A 20,871-nucleotide genomic window follows, 5' to 3' on the forward strand; every position below is an offset into this window, starting at 1 on the left:
AAATCAATAATTGGAATAACCAATTCTGATGCTGTCTTGGTTTTCTTGACCACAGTAGTGTATGCGTTTCATAAATTTAAATCTGGGAAATGCTAGGCACTTAAAACCAAACTGATATGCTCTGTCTTTGGAATACCTAAATGGTGTTCACAATAAGGAAAAGTGACTCCAGTGTTCAGAAAAAGGCACAGTAAAACTGACTTATTGCTGCTATAGGGGTTAGTAATGGAATTTTAATGTGCCCGAAAGTAAAAGGTAATTACTAACATTGTTCAGATGTTACTAGCTGGGACAGGAAGGTACTCAGTCTTAGAGCTTTTGCTGCTCTTTCATAGCCCATTGGCAGCAGAGTATGAAGGTGTGCCTCAGTTCAAATTAATTGTGTGTTAAGAGAATCCATGATAATACCCAGATGTCCAGGTCAGCACTAAACGCTTCTCATGAAACCAACTCATTGAGTTCCTATCCATCTAGAGGCATATGTTTTCATGATTTTCATATATATTTCCATATGGTTGAGCACAAGAGCTGTAGAAATAGGCATTTGTTCTATGCTGAATGAAAAAAAAAACAAACCCACAAAAAAACCACCCTCCACTTCCTGGACTATTTGTGAAAAAGTGCTGTAAAATCTGTTCTTGAATTGGAAATGCTAAATTTTCAACCTTGGTACCTCAGGCCCATGAAGTGACTGGAGATCTGCTCTAGCTATGACAAAACTTCTGATTGAAAACTTCTTAAAATTTTATGTTCTGGTATTTTACAAACTGTAATTTCTCCTCAAAAGCACTGCAAAATGAAATTGTTTTGCAGGTACCTCTTCATATGTCCATGTACCAAAGAATTAATTCCTTCCCTCCCACACTTTGCTTGCTTTGTGACTTATTTTTCAAGATTATATCTCATTTTGCTATTTCTAGAACAAGTTTTGAGTCTTTCATGATCCCTTTTGTGCCCTTTCAGTATCTCTTCTGGTGCTTGTAAACACTAAAGTACTTTCCAGGTTTGAGCCCTAAAGATGATGTCTCCACCTGTGAGCACAGGGACTGCAGAAAGGATGAGGAGGCAGGAACAGATCTGAATAATGTGCTCTCTGTCCATTCTTTCCCATTATTAATAAAGAGGCTGAATCAAATCAAGCCTGACACTTCTTCGAGTAAGTGGTCTTTGGATACTTCTTGTCAACAAGACAAAGTGGTGGTGGTGTTGTTACTTGGTTCTAAATATTAAATCTTGACACATTATTTCTTTTGAAGCCAATGTAAATATTTTTTCTGTGATGGGTTGGTGTGGGATTGCATCAAATATCTATTAAAAGTTAGTACTTCTACCAATTGACATTCATGCTGATGCAGTGCCCACTTAAACAGATAATTTAATATAAGTTTTGAAAAATCAGCTGTGGCACACAGTATGGCCTTTATTGTTTATCTGTTTTATGGAGTCCAGAATGCATTGTGAAAAAATGAGTAAGCACATAATGCTAATTAGCATTTCTTTGTGAATTTTTTAAAGCTGTTATGCTGCCATCCATATAGTCAGCCAGGGAAATCCCATGTTAATAAAATAGCTCTACAAATTACCTGTCTTTCTTCCACTCTTAATTCGGCTAGACTTTCTGAATATCAAGTAGTGGATATATAGATATATAACTATTAACTGCATAATGATGTAATTAGGATATTACTATTGGCCACACTATCGTTGTCTGGAATTTATGGCCAGAGGCATTGGATTGGAAGAACGAGTAATTATTAGTAAATGCTACATTTTTTGTAGGGCTGGGGATTTTTAGGTTAGCTGAAATCAGTTTTTTCCAGGATGAAAATGCTATGATTTAAGTATATAATAAAGCTCATCACAACAGCTTTTGTCTGATTCTGAAAGGAAAAAAAAAACAACAGTAAATACAATTAGTATTTAGTTCAGTCTTTTCACGAGCATTTAGGAGAAAGAATGCAACATAAGTTTTTCTTTTTCAGTAACAACCCTTCTGCTCAAGCAGGGCAACCTAGAGCAGGACCGTGTCTAGGTGGCTTTTTAGTATCTTCAGGGATGGAGACTCCATCACTTCTCTGGGCAACTTCTGCCAGTGCTCGTTACCCTTACAGTGAAAAAGTGCTTATTTACATTCAGAGACTCCTGTGTTTCATTTTGTGCACATTGTTTCTTGTTCTGTGTGCACACACACACACATGACCTGTCAGGAGTTGTCACATACACTGAATAAATTTGTGCTTTCTTCTAGTGAGCACTTTGCCATCTGATGCAGCTTCCCATGCATAGATGCCATGATTATGGTTGTATTTAGTTTTTATGGTGTTTTTGTTTGGTTTTCATCTTCTAGGGTAAATCTTACCCCTTTAAAGGTCCATTCCCTCCTATGTGGAATCCATTGGCCTACCTGGACTACAACAACCTCTGGAGGACCATGGATGAAATGGGAAAGGAGGTATGGCATGAGGAATTGCAGCTGACTATCTCAGCTGAGCTTTGACTCCATGAGGGGCAGTGTGAAGATGGGACTAGGATGCAGATGGGCCACACTGTTCTAGCTCGAACAAACCTGGTACTAGCAAGAGCAGCATCGTGCCGTACATTTTGGTACGCAGAGCACATGTTATAAGTGGCATGGCATCCTGGAAAGCTTTTTCAGCAGTCATACCTTCGTGTTTCTGGATATATGAACATTCGGGTTTATGCATCTGTTTTTTAGCACTTTGCCTGATGGTTGGCTAAGTAATATTTTAAGAGGCTTGTAGACCTCAAACATAGACTCTTCTTCACCCTCAGATTCAGCTGAACTGTTTTAGTTTGTTACCAGTATTGTATGTTTTCCATTGACTGAGCTACAAGGCTTTGAAAAGAGGTTGCTGTTACTTGCATAGGTGAATGGGAGAAATATGGAATACATCAGAGACATTCCCCAGCGCTGTGCTTTACATTTCCAGGAAAAGTTCTTAACTCTAAAATTTTTTTCTATTCTTAAATCTAAAAAATAATTTTAAACCAAACATCAGAAAATTGGAAGCATCCTTTGTTAGGTTCACTGTTTTACCTTCCAGGAATTTGCAGGCTGAATTGCCATGTGAAGATGAGATTTTTGTTTATGATTGTTGTCCTTTTCTTATGCCACTCATTCATTTGCTGATGAATGCTCTTTTATGACTCTTTAGATTCCTAGTGAAGCCCCATGGAAAGCTCCACATGCAGAAGAATGGGACAAAATGACTATGCAAGATTTGCTAGATAAAATTTGCTGGACAAAGTAAGAAACTCTTTAATACAAAATATAATAGCTAATATTTATAAACCTTAGAGCTCGGAATAGGTATTACTGCTTTGCAAACAGATATAACTACCACTAGGATACTGCCTTTTTAAAGAAATGGAGTGAAAAAGCCTTGTAAGAATGGACCACAAAACCTGTCAGCACACACAGTTATATTTCCCTAACTTTTTAGACTAAAATAAAGATAAAAGGAAAATATATTCGAGGACGGTTACTTCTGAAGACATCAGTAGTGCCATCATCTGTTATGTGCACTTTCCCTCCCTTTACTGTGTGTTTAACTTTTCAGAGAAAAGTGCTATGGCTACAGCAGTTTTTTGAGTCAAACTTTTGATGGCAAAACACACATTTATTCTGTGCTGGACCAGCTGATTTTACCAAAGAGCTATAAAAATAACATTTGTCTTGAAATAGCACTAAATCACTTCAACACCCATCATTCTATTGTTTAACTGCTGCCCTATATGCCACCCAGGGAAACTGAAAATGCTTCCTGTTTTTATGTATACATCAAAGCAATTTTTCTTTGCTTGCCATTCAACAAGAGTTTGATTGGTTTTCTTTGCGCTGAAGCAAAAAAAAAAAATCTGCCTTGCTGTAAAGCAGATTGATTTCTACAGCAACCTCTTCAGAATTGCTAAGTGCCTGACATGCAACTGCAGTGAGCCTGCACGAGCTTGGTGCTTCTAGCACCCACTCAAGCTGACACTGTCCTCGACAGGGGCATGTTTTGCAGCTCCAGCCATCCTCTAGAGAGCAAGATGAGCATTGTTAATGGACAGTAGGCTCTTGTCCAAAAGCTTCTAATCTTCTGGCTGTTTTGCTTTAACTAGAGTGACAATTGCACAAGAGCATATAGAAAGCCTTTCTCATTTGTATCACCATCCATATTCAGTAAAACCAAATAGAAATGTGTGCTGACTGTTCTGCTGGCCATCTGAAGCTCTTGATTTGGTAAGGAACTATGCAAGTTAGCAAAACGCCATGCACTGGTAGTCATTCAATGTCCAGTAACTCACGTGATTACGGTCATATTTTTTCAAACTCTGATGGAATAAGACTTGACATTTTACCTGAATATTGGCATAACTGTCAGCCTCCGTAATTCCAAGATGCTTTTCAGATTTTATATGTGCATCTCAGCTTGATTTGCCCAGTTTGTTCAAGATTGAGGTAACATACTGTAGAAACTTCCCACTCTGGAAGGTGATGATCCAGAAGGGTAATCTTCCACTATTTCCTCTCATCTAACAGACTGTACAGATTTGCTTTTGGCTAGAGTTGCATGCTGGAAATGCCCCAAGTGCTCTTGGTTGAAATCATATGGCCATTCCTAGGTAAAACACCAGGAGAAGCTGGGGAACTGAAATGCTAAAAAGCAATGGGAGAAGATGGCAGAAATTGGGAGAATTTAACAGCTGCTGCTTATGAAATATTAATTTATACATATACTAATTCTCCCTTTAGACAAAATATCTTTTAGACTTGATCATATTTTACAGTATGTGTTTATACAGAGAAAAATTGATAAATATTTTCTGTATTATTTTTGCCTGTCAAGAATGAAGCCAGAATGTACCTGTGGTTCAGAAAATGGATCAGCTTTTTGCTTCAGCAGAAAATGACAGACAATGCCTTTTTTCTATGTAGATCTTCAGCTGTTTGAAGTATGTTTGAGTTACGCTTTTCAATTTTTTTTTTTTTAATGTTCGAAGATTGAAAAAAGAGGGCAGCAACTAAAAGTGGTTTCTGTAGTGGTTTTGGAAGTTATTGATTGCCTGATGCCCGGCATATGAAATACCTATAGAATCTCGGCCCCTGACAATCACAACACAGTTAAGTTGAGCATCTCATGGTCTTGTCCATGTCCCTTTAAACTCCTCCTTAGAGTGGAAGGCAGAGGAAGTATTTACTTCTAGCAGGAGAAATGTTTCCCTGAGCTTTAACTAACTCTTTCTTAGTGTACCCTGAAGTCTTGTACAGGTTGATACAGTAATTTTCAGTAGAGCTATTATGAAAGCATCAACTGGAGGACATAAAGCAGTGATCCTTTTCCAGACACAGGCCACTTTTCCACTTCTGTGCTCATCCCCACTGACTACCAAACCACTGTTTAAAGTACTGAGTTGAGCAACCAAAAATATCCTTTCCCTTTTCATTGCAGACTTCTGCATGAATGTGTATATGCTGTCTCTTCACTTATGACTTCCTACTTACGTTTCTTTCCTTGTTGTGCTCTTGCTGGAGCACCCTCTCCGAGCACAGCAGAGGAGCAGGCAGTGAGGGGACACTGACTAATCCAGAGAGTTTAGCTAATTAGTTTAGACAAGATCCCTAACTTGTTTATGACAAGTGCTGAATAATCTCTGTGCTGTGTGCTTGCGGGACAAGCATTCAGCAGGTACAAACAGAGCTGCAGATCTTGTATGTAACCCAGGACCCATGGGAAGACATGGTGGTTCTGGAGTCCAGTGAAGAAAGGAGAGCTTACTTCCCTAATCCTGAGTCTACTTTGCATTAGTAGCAAAAAGTGACAGAAGCTTTCATGGGCTCTTGTGTCTCCTGGAGTCCTAGTTTGGCTGGAATACAGCAGTGCTTGATTACCAAATTTTTTGCAGGGTTCCTTGAAAAATGTTGTGTGAAAGGTATGGATAGTTTCCCATCAGTTTTCAATTGAAATTGAGGAATCCTTTGCCCACAGTGAAAGAAAAGGTTGCCAAAGACAGTCTCTCCCCTACAAAAGAACAATCTAGTCACCCTTCTTCTGTTTTTAAATTAACTCACTTTCTTTGTTGCAGCGCTGCCAAGAGTTTTGCAACTCTGTTTGTGAATGTGGATGTCACTTCTGAACCCCACGAAGTCTCTGCTCTTTGGTTTTTGTGGTACGTGAAGCAGTGTGGGGGAACAACAAGGATATTCTCAACGACCAATGGAGGACAGGTACTGTCAGCCGTCACCTTCTGCAGCTTGTGACAGGCCCTGTTTTATCTTCATTCTCTTGCTTGCTTATTTTAGTTTGAAGGACCAACTGTGATGCCCATGATTTTGAGCCAGTAGGACATTGATAAGTAGGTCTATTTTTTTTTTGTCTGGATTTTGCAAAACCAGTGTGGAAGGTTGTTCCTGTGCTGAAGGCATTGGCCCAGGGATCAGTGGGTTTGTGTCTGTTCCTGACTGCAGCTTCCTTTTGGGCTCTAGTTAAAACATGTACTTTGCTTATCCATGTTGGAAAAAGGAAGTTTTACACGTGCTTATTTTCGTCACGAGGCTGAAGCAAGCCTTACCACTTCAGAAGCACTTAATGGAGATGGTAATGCTAGCTCCGTGAGTGTGCAAAATGCTCCAAATTAATACTGAAAATGTAGCCCAGAGCTGGGTTCCTATAGATGCAAACTTCCAAGGATTAGAACTAAGATTTTAAGACCAGTCTGAGGAAAATGTACGCCCTGCTTAAATAAGAAATTGCTCTGAAATGTTTGAACTTTGGTATATTAGTGCTGCATCTGCATTTCAAGAAAGTAAAGACTCTGTTAGTGGTCTTCTACTGAAGAAATGCAAATTTTAGTAATCATATTATAAATAATTATATTTTAGAAATGCAAACTCTTTAATCATAAAGAGCTAGAAATACAAATACATTAAAACATGTTAAAATGCATAAATATGCATGTGTAAGCAATAATTATAGATGATTTAACTGTAAATACATTGAATAAAATATTATTTGAAATCTGTATTATGTTAGAAGTGGTTTGTGTTTAAGTTAGGTTAGACTACGTACTGCAGGAGACATTTTTGGTGTGAGCTACATCACTTCTTATGCCTTGTTTATTATGAGGATCAAGGTTCCTTCTTCTGATACCAGACCTCTGCAGGGATAAGAGTGAACTCATAGAAAGGTTTAAAAGTTTAAGCACTTTTCAGAAGTCTTGCTGATTCACACAGATCTCTGGAATCTATTTGGAGACCACATGAGAGAAGATTTTCTCATGATGTTAATGATACTTCTAGTTTTGTGTGGCAGTCTAATATGGGAAGTATTTGAGGAGATCACTGAAAGAGAAAGTAATGTGGATATGTCTTCCGGGTGAGACTGCCAAATTTCTCCAAAATGTTTTGATAACAACAGAAGAATGAGGTTTGTTTTGAATGCCAAGCAAAATGTTTGTCCTGATACACACTTCACAAGCACTGCTCTGCCAAGTCCACTTTGCCAAGTTGTTGTTTTCTGTGTTTCAGGAGAGGAAGTTTGTTGGGGGCTCTGGCCAGATCAGTGAGAAATTAATGGAGCGCCTGGGAGGCCGGGTGAAGCTGAGGAAGCCAGTCATCCGCATCGATCAGTCTGGTGAAAGTGTCATAGTGGAAACCTTAGATCATGAATTATATGAGGTAATGAAACCTCTAACATTTAAACAACTGTTTGTGCTGGGATGGCTAGTAAACCTGTAGCTTTTCCTTTTTGATTTCACCAAAATCCTGTACAAAAATGTAGCAGAGATTTAAGTGACTATGACAGAAAGTCACATTTTCTGATTGTCCTGTAGCAATAGCAATGATAGAGCTTTGCAGTGATGCCTGAAAAGTGAAGAGTGTATTCAAACTCTTCCTTTGTTAGCATTTCTTCTTTGTGTTCAGTTACCTTCCAAATTAAAGGATAGTTGTAAGATGAACACAAAAATGTAGCTTAGTAATAAACTTTCTGTAAAAAACATTGCAGGCTTTGCTTCCAGGTTGTAACAGAGGAGTCCAGATGGAAGGAAGACCAATGGACTCTTATAACACAGCGCATCTTTTCAAGCACTGGGGAAAGAGCAGCTGCCCATCATTCAAACAGATGGCTGTTTATATAATGCTTGTTTGTTGTTTAACAAGCAGGATTTTGTGAGAGTTCAGTTTTGTGATTCTTATGCTAAATGCCAAAATTGCTTCACAAGATACACCCTGCAGCCTCTCCAGATGTCTGCCAAGACCATTAGAGCAGTGTACTTAGGATGAAGTAGTGGAGAATGTTTTTGGCTTATGTATAATTTCTTTTCCAGGGCAAGTATGTGATCAGTGCCATTCCCCCAGCTCTTGGTTTGAAGATTCATTTCAACCCACCTTTGCCCCCAATGCGAAACCAGCTCATCAACCGAATCCCCATGGGCTCAGTCATCAAGTGCATTGTGTACTACAAGGAAACTTTCTGGAGGAAGAAGGGTATTACATTTTAATTGAAAGGAATAGTGGTGACAGAGAGGGAGAACAGGGTACATGGTAACAGAGTAGACTTTGTATTTAGAGGATGCTGGATTTTAGAAGGAGACTTCATACACTTCTATGCCATTTTCACCTTCCCCTGCTTGAGAAGCTTGAGAGATTGGTGGGGAAGAGAGGGTGGATGGGGGAATAAAAAGAAGGAGGAAGACACGAAGGGAGAACTCGTGCTTGTTGGTTATCTCCTTGGTTGTTCTTTTTTGTCCTCTCCTTTTCCTTCAGTGGCACCTGGGTATGAGATGAGTTTTCCCCACTTGTACAGTAATGTAAAGGTACAAGTGACATGTGATGGAAAGAGGTTTTATCCCATCAGTTATCAGCCTGCAAAAATTCTGCTTGCTGGATGTGCTGGGCAGGATTAATTGAAGTTGCCTTCTCATAGAGATCTCCAGCTGGGCTAGTCATCCTGTCACTCACTTTATATGCTGAATGCTTCCATCATGATTCCTCAGCTCTCTTTTAGATTTTACTGAATCTAAGACAAACTGCAATGTAATAGCACTCATTTCTTATCACCAGTTATAGTGGATCCACATCTGTGTCTGTTTACAAATATAATCTCTCATCTTTGTGGATGATTTAAAAAGTTCTGGATCCTGGCTTATTCTGGTTATTAGGTTTGGAATGGATTGGCCAGAGGTGATTCCAGTTTTGTGATAGAACCCATAGTTTGCATATTGTGCTTTGCTATCACCGTTGTTCTTCTTTGAAAAACAATTTATTTTCTTCAAAACCTTCTTTTATGAACAGTTGTGTTTTTAAAACAATGTATGAATATGTTGGTCTATGTCTGACATAAATGTCATATATGGAAAAAACTGTGTTAGAGCTACTTAAACATCTTCAATATCTGAGAACAATCTTTTTCTGTGCAATTAATCATTACTTTGCTAACCAGCTTGCAGAATAATTTATTTTTCTATCATGAATTCAACAATAGGAGATTCCTTTATTGACTTCCTGTTTTAAAGATGCTTGAAAAGGATTATTGTGAGCACATCTCAGATCTAAACCTTTTTCTCTAAGAAAGGATCTAGCTCTGACTCAAGGCAACACTACCTTACACTGTCTTGCCAGTTAGCAAGGAACCTATATGCTAATCTTTGTCACTTGATGGAGGTGACTTGGCTTTTTTGTTGTCCTTTCCTTTGTTTTCGTATCTCCCTGTATTAGAATCACAGAATCAGAGAATGGTAGAGACTGGGAGGGACCTCTGGATGTTATCTAGTCCCATGCCTTGCTCAAAACATGTTTCATTTAGGTCAGGTTGTTTATGGCTTTTTCCAGTCAAGTTCGGAGTATTTCACAACTTCTTGGAAGCTTGTTCCTGCATCTGGATACATGGGTTCTAACTTCTTTTCCACCTTGTACTTAACAGGGTATTGTGGTACCATGATCATTGAAGATGAGGATGCTGCAATTGGTTTAACACTTGATGATACTAAGCCTGATGGCAGCTTTCCTGCCATAATAGGGTAAGAGACAAAGAAAGTGTCTAGTTAATGTCTTTTTTATTTTGTCTTAGAGGCAACTATTGAAACAGAAAACCTACTACTTTTGAAGGGAAATACTTTAAAATAGTTAAAGGATTGAGTTTCTCAGTGTGTGATGAATAAGTTCTATGATTTTTTTTCTTTCAAAAAAAGTTCTCTCTATGATTTAATTGCTAATTAAAAAAAATGAGATTTTTTTTTTCTTCTTTTTCCCTTCTTTTTCTCACTGTCATCTTTTACCTTTTTGTGGGGCAAAGTACAAAACTGGAGAAGAGGAAAATAAAGAGAAGAAAAAATAGGGTGATTGCAGAAATGTCAAGATTTCTCTAAATGTTTTGCCTTCCCAAAATCTTCCACTTCTTTAAATGAAAAATTGTTTTCTAGAATTATATTTTGGTTTTGTTCCATTTTTTTAAACAGCCAGAGAGTATGATCTGTCTTAAAAAGTTTATTAAACAATAATTTCCAGTTCAATTCCAAGCTTCACCTCTTGTTGCTATATGCCTGCACCCACTGCTGTATAAAGTGATGGTCATTGGGAAACAGCTCATACGAATATTCTAACCTGTATCTCAGAGTGGTTCCTTCCACAGTGAGGTAGCTCCACATATGCACATATCTCTCTATTGGATAGAGACCCAAAAGCTAACACTGTGAACCAGAGTATTCCATCATAAGATATTGGCATTTTAAGTAATGCAGGAGGTGTAGTAACATAATGGAAGTAAATTGTTTGTGGTCTTCCTACAGCTTCATTCTTGCTCGGAAGTGTAGAAGACTGACAGGTCTCACAAAAGAAGAAAGGTAAGTACAAACACTGAAGATCTGCATGGACTGAATTTTGTTGTAAGTGATCAGAGCAGGAAAAAAATGCCGCAATTTAAAGGAAGTTGTCTGTAACCTTGAGACAGTAGGCAGACATATCACTGTAAGGAATAAGAGATCTTACTTGGTTTTGGATGAAGGCCCCACAGTGCTCCCACAAACTGGCGGCAACTGTGGTAGCTAGTCCCTGCCCCTTGGAAACTCTCTGGTCCTGGTTGTCATTTTCCAGCAGGGCTGATCTGCTTTTGTGACCCTAGCAAAAGAACTTCTCTAAGCTGCTGAATATGAAAGCTGTGTAGATATTCTGCTGCTCTCACTGGAAAGAGTCCAGGGCCATCCACACCACTGCTACCTCTCTGGCTTCCTGCAAGTGCACCAAGCTCTTTGAAAGCTTGTCAAAAAGGCCAGATTTGGCCACTGTGCTTGATTTTTTTCTAACCACCCTGTAGAATCCTTTCAGTGTCTGTAACTTAGTGCAGCCTTGAAGCTGCTGTACCTGCCATGCATGAGACCTCAGCATCATGAAGGGGTCAAAAAATTGTCTCCAGCTCTCCACCATCAGTTATGGGAAAAAAATGCCCTTCAGGCACAGGTGAAGGTCATTTTTACTGTCTTCTTGAAACAAATCTCTGCATAGAGTAGTGCTCTTTGGTTTATTACTAAAATAGAATTTACAAATTAATGAGATTTTTCCATCACACGGCTTCACAGTGTCTGATCAAATGAAAGCTATACGTAGAGAGTGTGGATATGAGGAGAGCCTAATTTTGGTGTGGAGAAAATACATTTGTTTTTAAAGTGTGTCACAAGGAATACTGTCTCCAAGTAAATATTTTTACAGTAATAGCTAGTCTAACCAGAGAAAATGGAGTCATCTCAGATTAGCTTTGCAGGTAGTCTAGCAGCCTGTGGATAATGGGTCTGAATAGGGCAGTTAATGTCCCAGTCTTGTCAAATGACAGCCTGGTACCACAGAGCACTTTTAATTTTGTCAGTAATGGACAAAACAGCATTTTCCTCAGCACTCAGGCTTTGAGATAGATACCTAGAAGGTGACTGACAATAGAAGTAGTGTAGGTATTGTGAAATCCAGTGTGCCCAACATTTTAAGCCATCATAAACACCAAATGGTGTCTCACTCTGTGTGTCAATACACTAGATGCAACTGAGCATTCGCAGTATTTGAGAACAGCTTCTCTTTCTGTGAAATGAAGGGCTGTCCTCGCTGTTTGTAAGGCACCATTAAGGAAAGGTTGCTTTCCTCTGGGTTTTAAAAGCATTAGCACAATAATCTGACGCTGCTGCTGCCTACAACCAAGTTTTAAACGAAAGGATTTTCAACTCTTGTCTTTTGAGGAATAAACCTTATACTAGGAAGGACTCTGCTTTGGTAAAGAATGGTTATGAATTATGCTTGGGTTTGTACCTGATAGATGTACCCTGGTGTGAGGTACCTCTCTGGCTCCTGCAGTCCTGGCCACAGCCAGCCAAGACAGGAACCCACTGGCTGAGTTGCATTGCAGCTCCTCTCCTCACAGGTCTCCTCCCAGTGGAAATTTGAGTCCAGGAGAAGGCAGAGCATGAACCTGGACCTTCTCCCAGTGTACACTCAGGATGCAGCCAGTTTATGTTGTTTAGATGGGGGCTATGTTGTTTGTTTCTGAGGACAGACTTCTCATGGCACCCTACAGAGGATGTATCTTGCTGAGATGCTCTGCTCGCCTACCAACACAGGCTGGAGTCTCCCTTTATCACATTGATAACAGGGTGGAGTTTTCAGTAATTCTTGGATATGAAGAGTAAGATGTAGAGTTTATGGCAGTTATCCTAAATCATGGCTGGGAACAACGGTTGTGGGAGGGGATAGAAACCATTTTACAGCCTAAGCCGGACTAAAGGGACTCACAGCTGCCTTCTAGCTGGTCTTCCCAGGCCAAGTGACAGTGAGTAATTACAGTGGTTAAATTGTGCCCTACCTTTCACACCCATCCAATGAAGGTGATGGCATCACATGCTGCCATGGAATAAGAGACCAGGGAACAGAGCTGAGTGTCTGTGTGTGCACTTCTTCCACACCAGGCACAGTGTAACTCTACCTACCTAGGTAGCTCCAGACGTAACATTCTTTTTATTTAGTGCTGATGGCAATTTTACAGCTGAGTCCAAAGCCAAGAAATAAGGATTTAACTCGCTATATAGTCCATATGTTCCATGCTATCCTTAACCATAAAATCCATAAATAAGTATTTATTTAAACTGTTCTAGGACAGAAAGTGCAGATGTTGCAGAGAGACCAGTGCATTTGCAAGGATTGCTCTTATTAAGGGGAATGTCCTCATTGATAGAGTACTGTTGGTACAATTCTATCTGTTAGAAATGTCTTTTTCTGTAGGTTTCTTTTTTTTCTGTCAAGCAATACCTAATTATTGTTGAATGATTCCTTCCAAGGTCGAAATTTCTTGAAAGTCTCAAGATGCCCTTGACCGGAAGCTTAATATTAGTTAATTAATTAATATTTTCTTTTGCAAGACTATGTTAAACTGACTTTATCTGTATTGCAATGTAGTTATTGCAATGGCACTGAATTTGCGCCTTCGTGGAGCCCTGCAATTGGCCGTCCATGTCTCCACCAGCCTCTGGTATGCCATTTCCAGGCTTCCTGGAGGATCTGCTAGCCACCTGTGGGAAAAGGACAGGGCATGGGTAGATCTAGAGGGGTCCTTCTCATCCCTGTCATGGTGCTGGGAGGAGCAGAAGTAGATGGGTCTCAAGGTGATAACTTGCTTTCCTGCAGAGCCCTGTGGTGTTTCTGACCTGCCTCGAAAGCAGAGAGGTGATGGGCAGACCTCAGCAGAGGCTTTGCTGGATCATGTTGTTAAAATGGCTTTATTCTGTTCAGACAGTGGGTAGGTGCTGGTGGTCTGCAGGGCATGGTGGTCACCTCAGTTAGGGAGAGACAGAGAGAGAGATGAAGAAAATTATCCCTTTTGGTATGGCTTTTGCTGAATTCATGTCACTCCCTGACTGCAGAGGGATGATCAAATGTAGATCCTGCAGCTTTCTGAGACCTCCTGGGCAATCACTGTGTCACCGTGCATTTCTGCTTCTGGAGCAGGCTGACCCTTGTCCTCCACCCCGGTACACAAGAAGGGGGCTGCTCCCTTCCCTCTGGCAGCAGCAAAATCACCCCAGGGCCATGAACTGTAACAGCCTTCCCTTTCCTGCTCAAGTCCCAACCTGGACAGGAGGTCACCTTCTTCAAAGCCCTTCAGGTCTTCCTGTTTATTTTTTACTCCTCATCCCCTTTCTATAGCATTCTTTGAGTTCAGCTGCTCATGGGTATAGCTGGGCTCCTGTACAGCTGGCTTGCTTCATACAGCAGTACAGATATGGTTTCCTCATATGCTTATATAGCTGCAAGAGTAGCCCATGGAGTTACAGAGCTGGAATTGCTGGTTTTCTGTGCCCAGCTTGGTTTTCTGTGGAGCAAAGAATTTGCTTCCAGAAATAAATGTCTTTCCAGTGTTTGTTTTCCATAATTGTTAACCATTATTTCATCTTGATCTTCTTGTGTTTGGGAATTGGTGCAGTGCAGCTAACAGTAAACAGTTAGGACCCAAAAACTTGTAGGAACAAACTTAATTGCACTTGGGGTTTGCTACAGAGTGAAGTGTATTCATGGATTTATAGACTCATAAACTAAAACTGGAGGAAATTTTATAGATACAGAAATAAAGTACTGATTCCCTGAGAGCCTCAGGCTATCAATACCTGCATCTTTGTAGGAACAAGACATAAGTTAGACTATGTGCCAAGACAAAAAAGTGCAATGCCTTGCCACTTTATTTTTCTGACAGCATAGAGAACCTTTCAGGTAACATATCGATTTGGGCTGCTAGAGGTATCTGAAGGGAACAGTTTGCGTAACTGCTGGTAAAACTGGCACTTACGCAGCACAGGAGTTTGTGTGAGTTATTTCTAGTGATCCACCAGTTAGGATAGATCCCAAAAAGCTGGAACCTCAAGCTCAAGCAGATAGTAGTTCTTGTTCTCTTGAAACTAGAACATATTAGAGGTGGTTTATTTTCTCTTTCCCCACACAGAACTCCTCTGTTGCTTTTCTCTTGCAGGAAGACGAGGCTGTGTGAACTCTATGCAAAAGTTCTGGGATTAGAGGAAGCTTTACATGTAAGCACAAAATCTAAACCACGGTGTCTCTTGTCAGACTTGTTAAGGTGGGGAAGGGCAGAATGAAACCAGAATGCAGCAGTGCTCTGACACAGCACTGTGTAGCATTTTGGAAAAGGTACCTGCTATGGGAGCACTTGCTGCCCTCTGTAGAGGAGTGGAGAGAAGGTTATGAGTTGTGTTTGTCAGTGAGGAGAAGAATGAGCTTATGAAACAGTTAAAAGGCAGATATGTTCTTGTCCAGTTTCATGAGTGGCATTCACAGTGCTTATCACCATACATCTCAACTGTTTTCGGATGTGACAGGCTTGCCTTTCCCTTTCAGTCTATGTTGAGCATAATGATTCTTCTCTCTTACGGGTTGCTAAGATCAATTGCTGCATGTGGGTTATTTTGTTTTTGGGGTTTTTTTGCCTTTCTCTTGCCTTGTCTTCTCTGTGATGGTTAATAACTAATAGGCTTTGTGTGATCTCACAGTTAGTTTATGTGATCAACACTGTTTATCCTTTAAGGGCAATTTTACATGAGTTAAATGTTGTAGACACCAGACTCGAGATTACATCATTTTTAACAAAGTGATATTGTATGCAGAACTATGCAAGTGCCATACTTTGCATCTTTAACAGTATGTATTTGTATCCAATGTATATATTACAAGTATTATACCTGTGTACATAAAAGGTTAATTTTGCTTTACATGGCTCAAAGCATAAATTTGTGCTCAAAGTATAAATTTACATTGGCACACTAAGAGGATTATGTTCTACAGTGGCCAGATTAGCTATTTTTTTAAAAAAATAGCTAGCAGTGTCTAAAATTAAGGCTTCTTGTGATGGATCCATGTTGCATTAAGAGACTTGTTAAATGTGCTCGTCTTGTCAGACGTTGACATGCAACAAATCATAAGCTATTCTTCTCTGCTGTCTCCTCAGTTCTTTTATTAGCTTCCTCGGGACTTTCTCCTTTCCTTGAGTGCATTAATCTCTGTTTTACAGCCAGTGCATTATGAAGAGAAGAACTGGTGTGAAGAGCAGTATTCTGGGGGCTGCTACACAGCCTACTTCCCACCAGGCATAATGACTCAGTATGGAAGGTACAGTGTCTATTTATAGTGGGCTTCGGAATAGTAAGATAAGACCAAGTCAATAAATATCCTCAGAAAGGGTCATAAATCCTCTGTCACTGTTCGCTTTATACCTTTAAGATAACTGAGGAATATTTTAAACAGATATTATACGCCTCCACTTGTCTCAGTTGGGCTTTATGATGGATGAGTACAGGATCGTTATGGGTTTTTATTCACTTTTGTTACTCGGTGAATGCAGCTGAGTAGGTTCTTGAAAGGGAGTTGGGAAGCTTTCGCAATCTGTTTAAAAATTGACATTGGGTGTTTGAGATCAGTGTTACTGTTTCCAGCACATTTATAAATACTGGCAGAGAATTAATTCTTGCCAATGTTGACAGTAGTAAGTGATTTCTTTGGACTGTTCCTTCCTTTTAGCAGTGAATGTTTAATACAGTAATCAGTGTGCCATTGTATACAGTCCTCTCTGACATAAGTTTTTGCATGAAAATAAGGTTTACCAAAAAGAAAAAGGTTTACTGATCAGACCAGTGATTGGATTCAGCATAGCCCTACTTGTGAAGTACAAGTTTTCACAATTTGAAAAGAACTTAGAACAATAAAGCAGTTGTAATGAAGAGTGTATGGAGGCCTTAGCGTTTAAAGTAATTTTAATTATAATTATTGCAAGTTCTGGGAAAAATTAGAGTAAATTACTAGCATTATTATTTATGACACTGGCTAAAATTGTGAGACAGAATAAGTCTCATCTTGAACTAATTGTCCTTTACACTTGCGAGCAGTGTAAATATTTAGAAAATATGAACACTGATGTGTTTACTGTAAGAAATGAAATGCAACGCAGACTCCCCCTCCAGCTCAGCTCACCCAGAGTTACTACCTTTTAGTGCTCACTGTTACTGAGAACACTTTTACTCTAAAATTACCTCAAAAATTTCAGTTATCTTTCCTGATGTGTTTGATGTGACTTACTGTTCGTCTCCCTCCAGGATTATTCGGCAGCCCGTTGGCAGGATCTATTTTGCTGGCACAGAGACAGCCACAGAGTGGAGTGGATACATGGAGGGGGCTGTACAGGCTGGAGAAAGAGCGGCCAGAGAGGTACAGTTGCAAGCCTAAAACAGGAGACACTGTCAAATATCCTGTGGAAAATGAAAGATCTTCTGGCTGGAGGTGAAATGGGAACTGAGTGTTGACAGCTTCAGGTTTTCTGAAATCTTGATGCAAATCCCTGCAAAGGGGGTAGACTTCAAAAAGGATGGAGGTTTTGCACTTAGATTTGGAATGCTTAGACCTCTGGCTATTTCATCAAACTGTTCTCTGTTTCCAGGAGTGAAATCCATTCTTTAGTAGAAATCCCAAATTGGAAATTTCCCCCAAATTTCCCCCAAATGGTCGCTTTGTTAGTCATTGTACTGAAAGATCATGGCTGTTAGCATCGCTAGGAACAGCTCAGTTCTGCAGCTCTGCAAAACAAGCCAGTCCTTGCCTTAACTGTTTCCAACAATACCACTGACACAGTGATATACCATTGAGACAGCATCATTACTTTCCTACATGATGGTAAAATTTGCAAAACAAGCTACTCCTAGCTATGTAGCTTGCCCATGGACTAGTTATTGTATGCACGCCTCTCTTTGCCATGTGTGTATACTAAACTTTTACCCTGCTCCCATGGCACTAGTCAAGTTTCTATATCTTGCATGGACTAAGTAAGCACAGAGAGGTTTCTCTTCTTAAGTATCAAGCCTCTCCAGAAATGAGTTCTACAAAGGTTGAGTTTTCTTTAAAAATTTGAATACACAGCTATTTGTGTGCTCAATTGTTATCTTCATCAAGACATTTTAAAACAAAAAATGAAGCCAACTCTTTTTTCCTTTCAAAGAGCGAATGGTACTTACTAGAGAATGTTCTTTATTTTCAGATACTGTTTGCTATGAGGAAAATCCCAGACAGTGAAATTTGGAAGCCAGAACCTGAATCAATTGTAAGTCTTTCTGTAGATTAAATGTGGGGTTTTTTTCCTGTACTTTTGCTAATGAGATAAAATTTTGTTGGCTGTTTTTATTTAAGTTTACTAAATCAAAGCCATAGTAAAATTTCCATTACTCACCCAAACTGCCCTTCCCTGAACAGAAACATGATAGAAACTCAGAGAGGGCACCCATCTGACAACTCTGTAATGCAGGATCAGAAAGAACTGCACTTTTAAACTGAGCTGTGAATCCTTTCCATGTGTATCTTCTTCCCTTTAACTGAGTAGAAAATTTTGGTACACATTCTTGATAACAAGAACTCCTTCAACCCAGTTCTGTTTCTGCTGTGAGAATCTCTCGATTTAAGTCCTGCCTCTCATAGTGGAGATGTGATGTTGACAGTGGGTGCTCTCCCTGCAGGATGTTCCAGCTTTGCCCATCACCACAACCTTCTGGGAGAGGAACTTGCCGTCTGTGCCGGGACTGCTAAAGCTGATTGGATTTTCCACTGTCTTCACCTCCGTGGCTGCAGCTGGGTTATTTGCCTTCAGAAAGGGACTTCTAGTTCGAAACTGAAAAAGGTGCTAACACAAAGGCTCACACTTGAGGAATTTTCTTTTTTTCGGAGGTTTTTTTGACATGTACTTCCCTGTCTCAAAAATCAGATCAGGACTGGGGAAGAGAAGAAAACAGTAGAGAGAAGAGGCTGGAGGGGAGGGATAAAGGAAGGGGATCCATACTGAAAAAGAACCCCTTGAATCCAGGCCTACTTCTAGCAGTAGCTTTTTGGTTGTTGAATTTCTAGGATACCCTGCCAAGCGTTATCACCTTGAGGTCTTTATCCAGATCTCAGAACAGTAGTGACAAAATACCTCTGTAAAGCCTGTTCTGATGAGATTTCCAGCTGTTTTTACATTTGTATCTGAGCCAGACCCTGAACTCAAGTCTTTAGAGGCATTTCCATCTCTAGCTATAAACAAAGAATTTCTGCCTTCCTGTGTGGTAGAGTGAGAAAAGAAATTCATAGCTCGCAGAACAATTAACTAGTTCCTGCATATTGCTGGTAAGGATCCTTTTAGCGTTTTTCTTTTTCACTCAGATGTCCAGAGCCCAGGCAGCAGCTAAGGGACAAGTCAGGCTAAATTTATCCCAGCTATACAAACATGCCCATAAGTTGTTGGCATTTCTAGTGGCATATTTGTCCTACAGTGAGTTAAAGGACAGTGTTTTTACTGCCTTTGGCATTGTGGTTGAATTCCAGGCTCCCCAGCTGTGTTCACACTGCCTTGAACTGCAGAGCCTGTGTCCCCCTATGTGGCATCAGATCCCTTCTATCTAAAATCTGGCAAGCTCCAGGCTATAGCTGATGTGTAAAGCCACATGGCACGTCAGGCTGTTGGACCTGAATGTGAATGGGGAACCTTGTGCTAATGTACAGACACAGCCTTTTGAACCTTTTTCACCCTGTCTGACAACTCTTTGCCTCCAAGGTCCTCTTTTAGCTCCCTAAGTGGCTGCAGGATAGCAAGAGAACAAATTAACCGCTGCCTACTGCAGTTAAGTTGTAGAGCTGTGTGTAAGAAACTCTTATACATATATTTTCTTTTCTCCTTCCTTTCTTTTATCTACTTAAATTCATACTTTGAACACCTTGAGGCTGTCTCTTGCCCCATGGACTTAAAATGTAGTGTTACCATGAAAAAAAAAAAGCAACAAAAAACTCAAGTATTGCTCAACACTTGCTCCATGCTGAACACAGCTTAGCTGATTCAAAGCTTCAGTCTCTCCTAACAACCATATTGATGGGATTAGCACTTCTACTTCTGCCTGCTGTGCTCTGTTGTACTGGCTGTGCGCTTTTGGTAACTAATCAGTGATACAGAGATCAAAGAGAACCATGGATAGGATAGTCATATTCAAGTGCTTCTGCCCTCCCTAGCTTGGTACCTTGCAAACAATGTAAGGAAAAAAGAAAAGACAAAAAAAGAAGGAAAAAAAGTAAGAAATAAAAGAACTCCAACCACCAAAACCTTAGGTGCCTACCTGTCAACATGACAGTACCTTGTTCTAGGTATTTCTGCCATTTTACATCTGCACAACGCAAACCAGGAAGACACAGGTGTAACTGAGAACAGGATTTGGTGCACATGAAGTCTGAGATGTCAGGAATTTTTCTGAGCCTGTTTTTTTGCTGCATTTCTTCCCTCAACCAGTGCTGATTCATATGTAAAAAAATACATTGCACTAAAAAGCCATGGAGGGAAGTATAATAATATATCCAGCAACTAGTGTGAGCGGATGGTAGAGGAACTGTATCACCAGTCTCAGGCAGAGATTTTGGGCTACCATCTGATCTTGCTTATGCAGAGTAGTACTTCATTCTGCAAATAGTCCCATGGAAATCCACTGATCTACTTATAAAGCTGTAATATTTGTGAACAGCACATCAGGTTTTGGCCCTTAGGTTTCATTCTTTTTAACCTGATGTGCCAGTTAAAAATCATCTTGTAGCAGCAGATTGGATTTTATCACAAATGAATATCCTCATAAGAGCCTTTTAAAATGCATGGGGGAACTTTTCAGACGTAAAGATCTTTAAGTCAGAAGAACAGTGCAGCAGTGTACATATGGGTTTTCTCATTGTATCACATAGAGCACTAATTGGCTGAGACATTTGCCTACCACTGAGTGCTTCTACGTGGCTTTCTCTCTGTGCGATTTATTTACTAAATGAATTAGGAACTGAAAGCTGAATGG

General features: G+C 39.9%; 1 protein-coding gene across 1 annotated transcript; it reads left to right on the forward strand.

Moving 5' to 3' along the window:
• Positions 1-2,353: 2,353 nt before the first annotated feature.
• LOC104546479 (amine oxidase [flavin-containing] B-like) lies at positions 2,354-18,984 on the forward strand. The gene is made up of 12 exons (XM_010191884.1): positions 2,354-2,452; positions 3,177-3,268; positions 6,091-6,232; positions 7,532-7,681; positions 8,332-8,491; positions 9,927-10,023; positions 10,792-10,845; positions 14,997-15,054; positions 16,050-16,147; positions 17,128-17,239; positions 18,063-18,125; positions 18,535-18,984. Exons 1-12 carry the CDS (start codon positions 2,384-2,386, stop codon positions 18,688-18,690), a joined length of 1,251 nt encoding a protein of 416 aa, XP_010190186.1. The 5' UTR covers positions 2,354-2,383; the 3' UTR covers positions 18,691-18,984.
• The last annotated feature ends 1,887 nt before the right edge of the window (positions 18,985-20,871 follow it).

Source organism: Mesitornis unicolor, unplaced genomic scaffold (assembly GCF_000695765.1).
Source record: "Mesitornis unicolor isolate BGI_N332 unplaced genomic scaffold, ASM69576v1 scaffold17379, whole genome shotgun sequence".
In the NCBI taxonomy this organism is placed as follows: Eukaryota; Metazoa; Chordata; class Aves; order Mesitornithiformes; family Mesitornithidae; genus Mesitornis; species Mesitornis unicolor.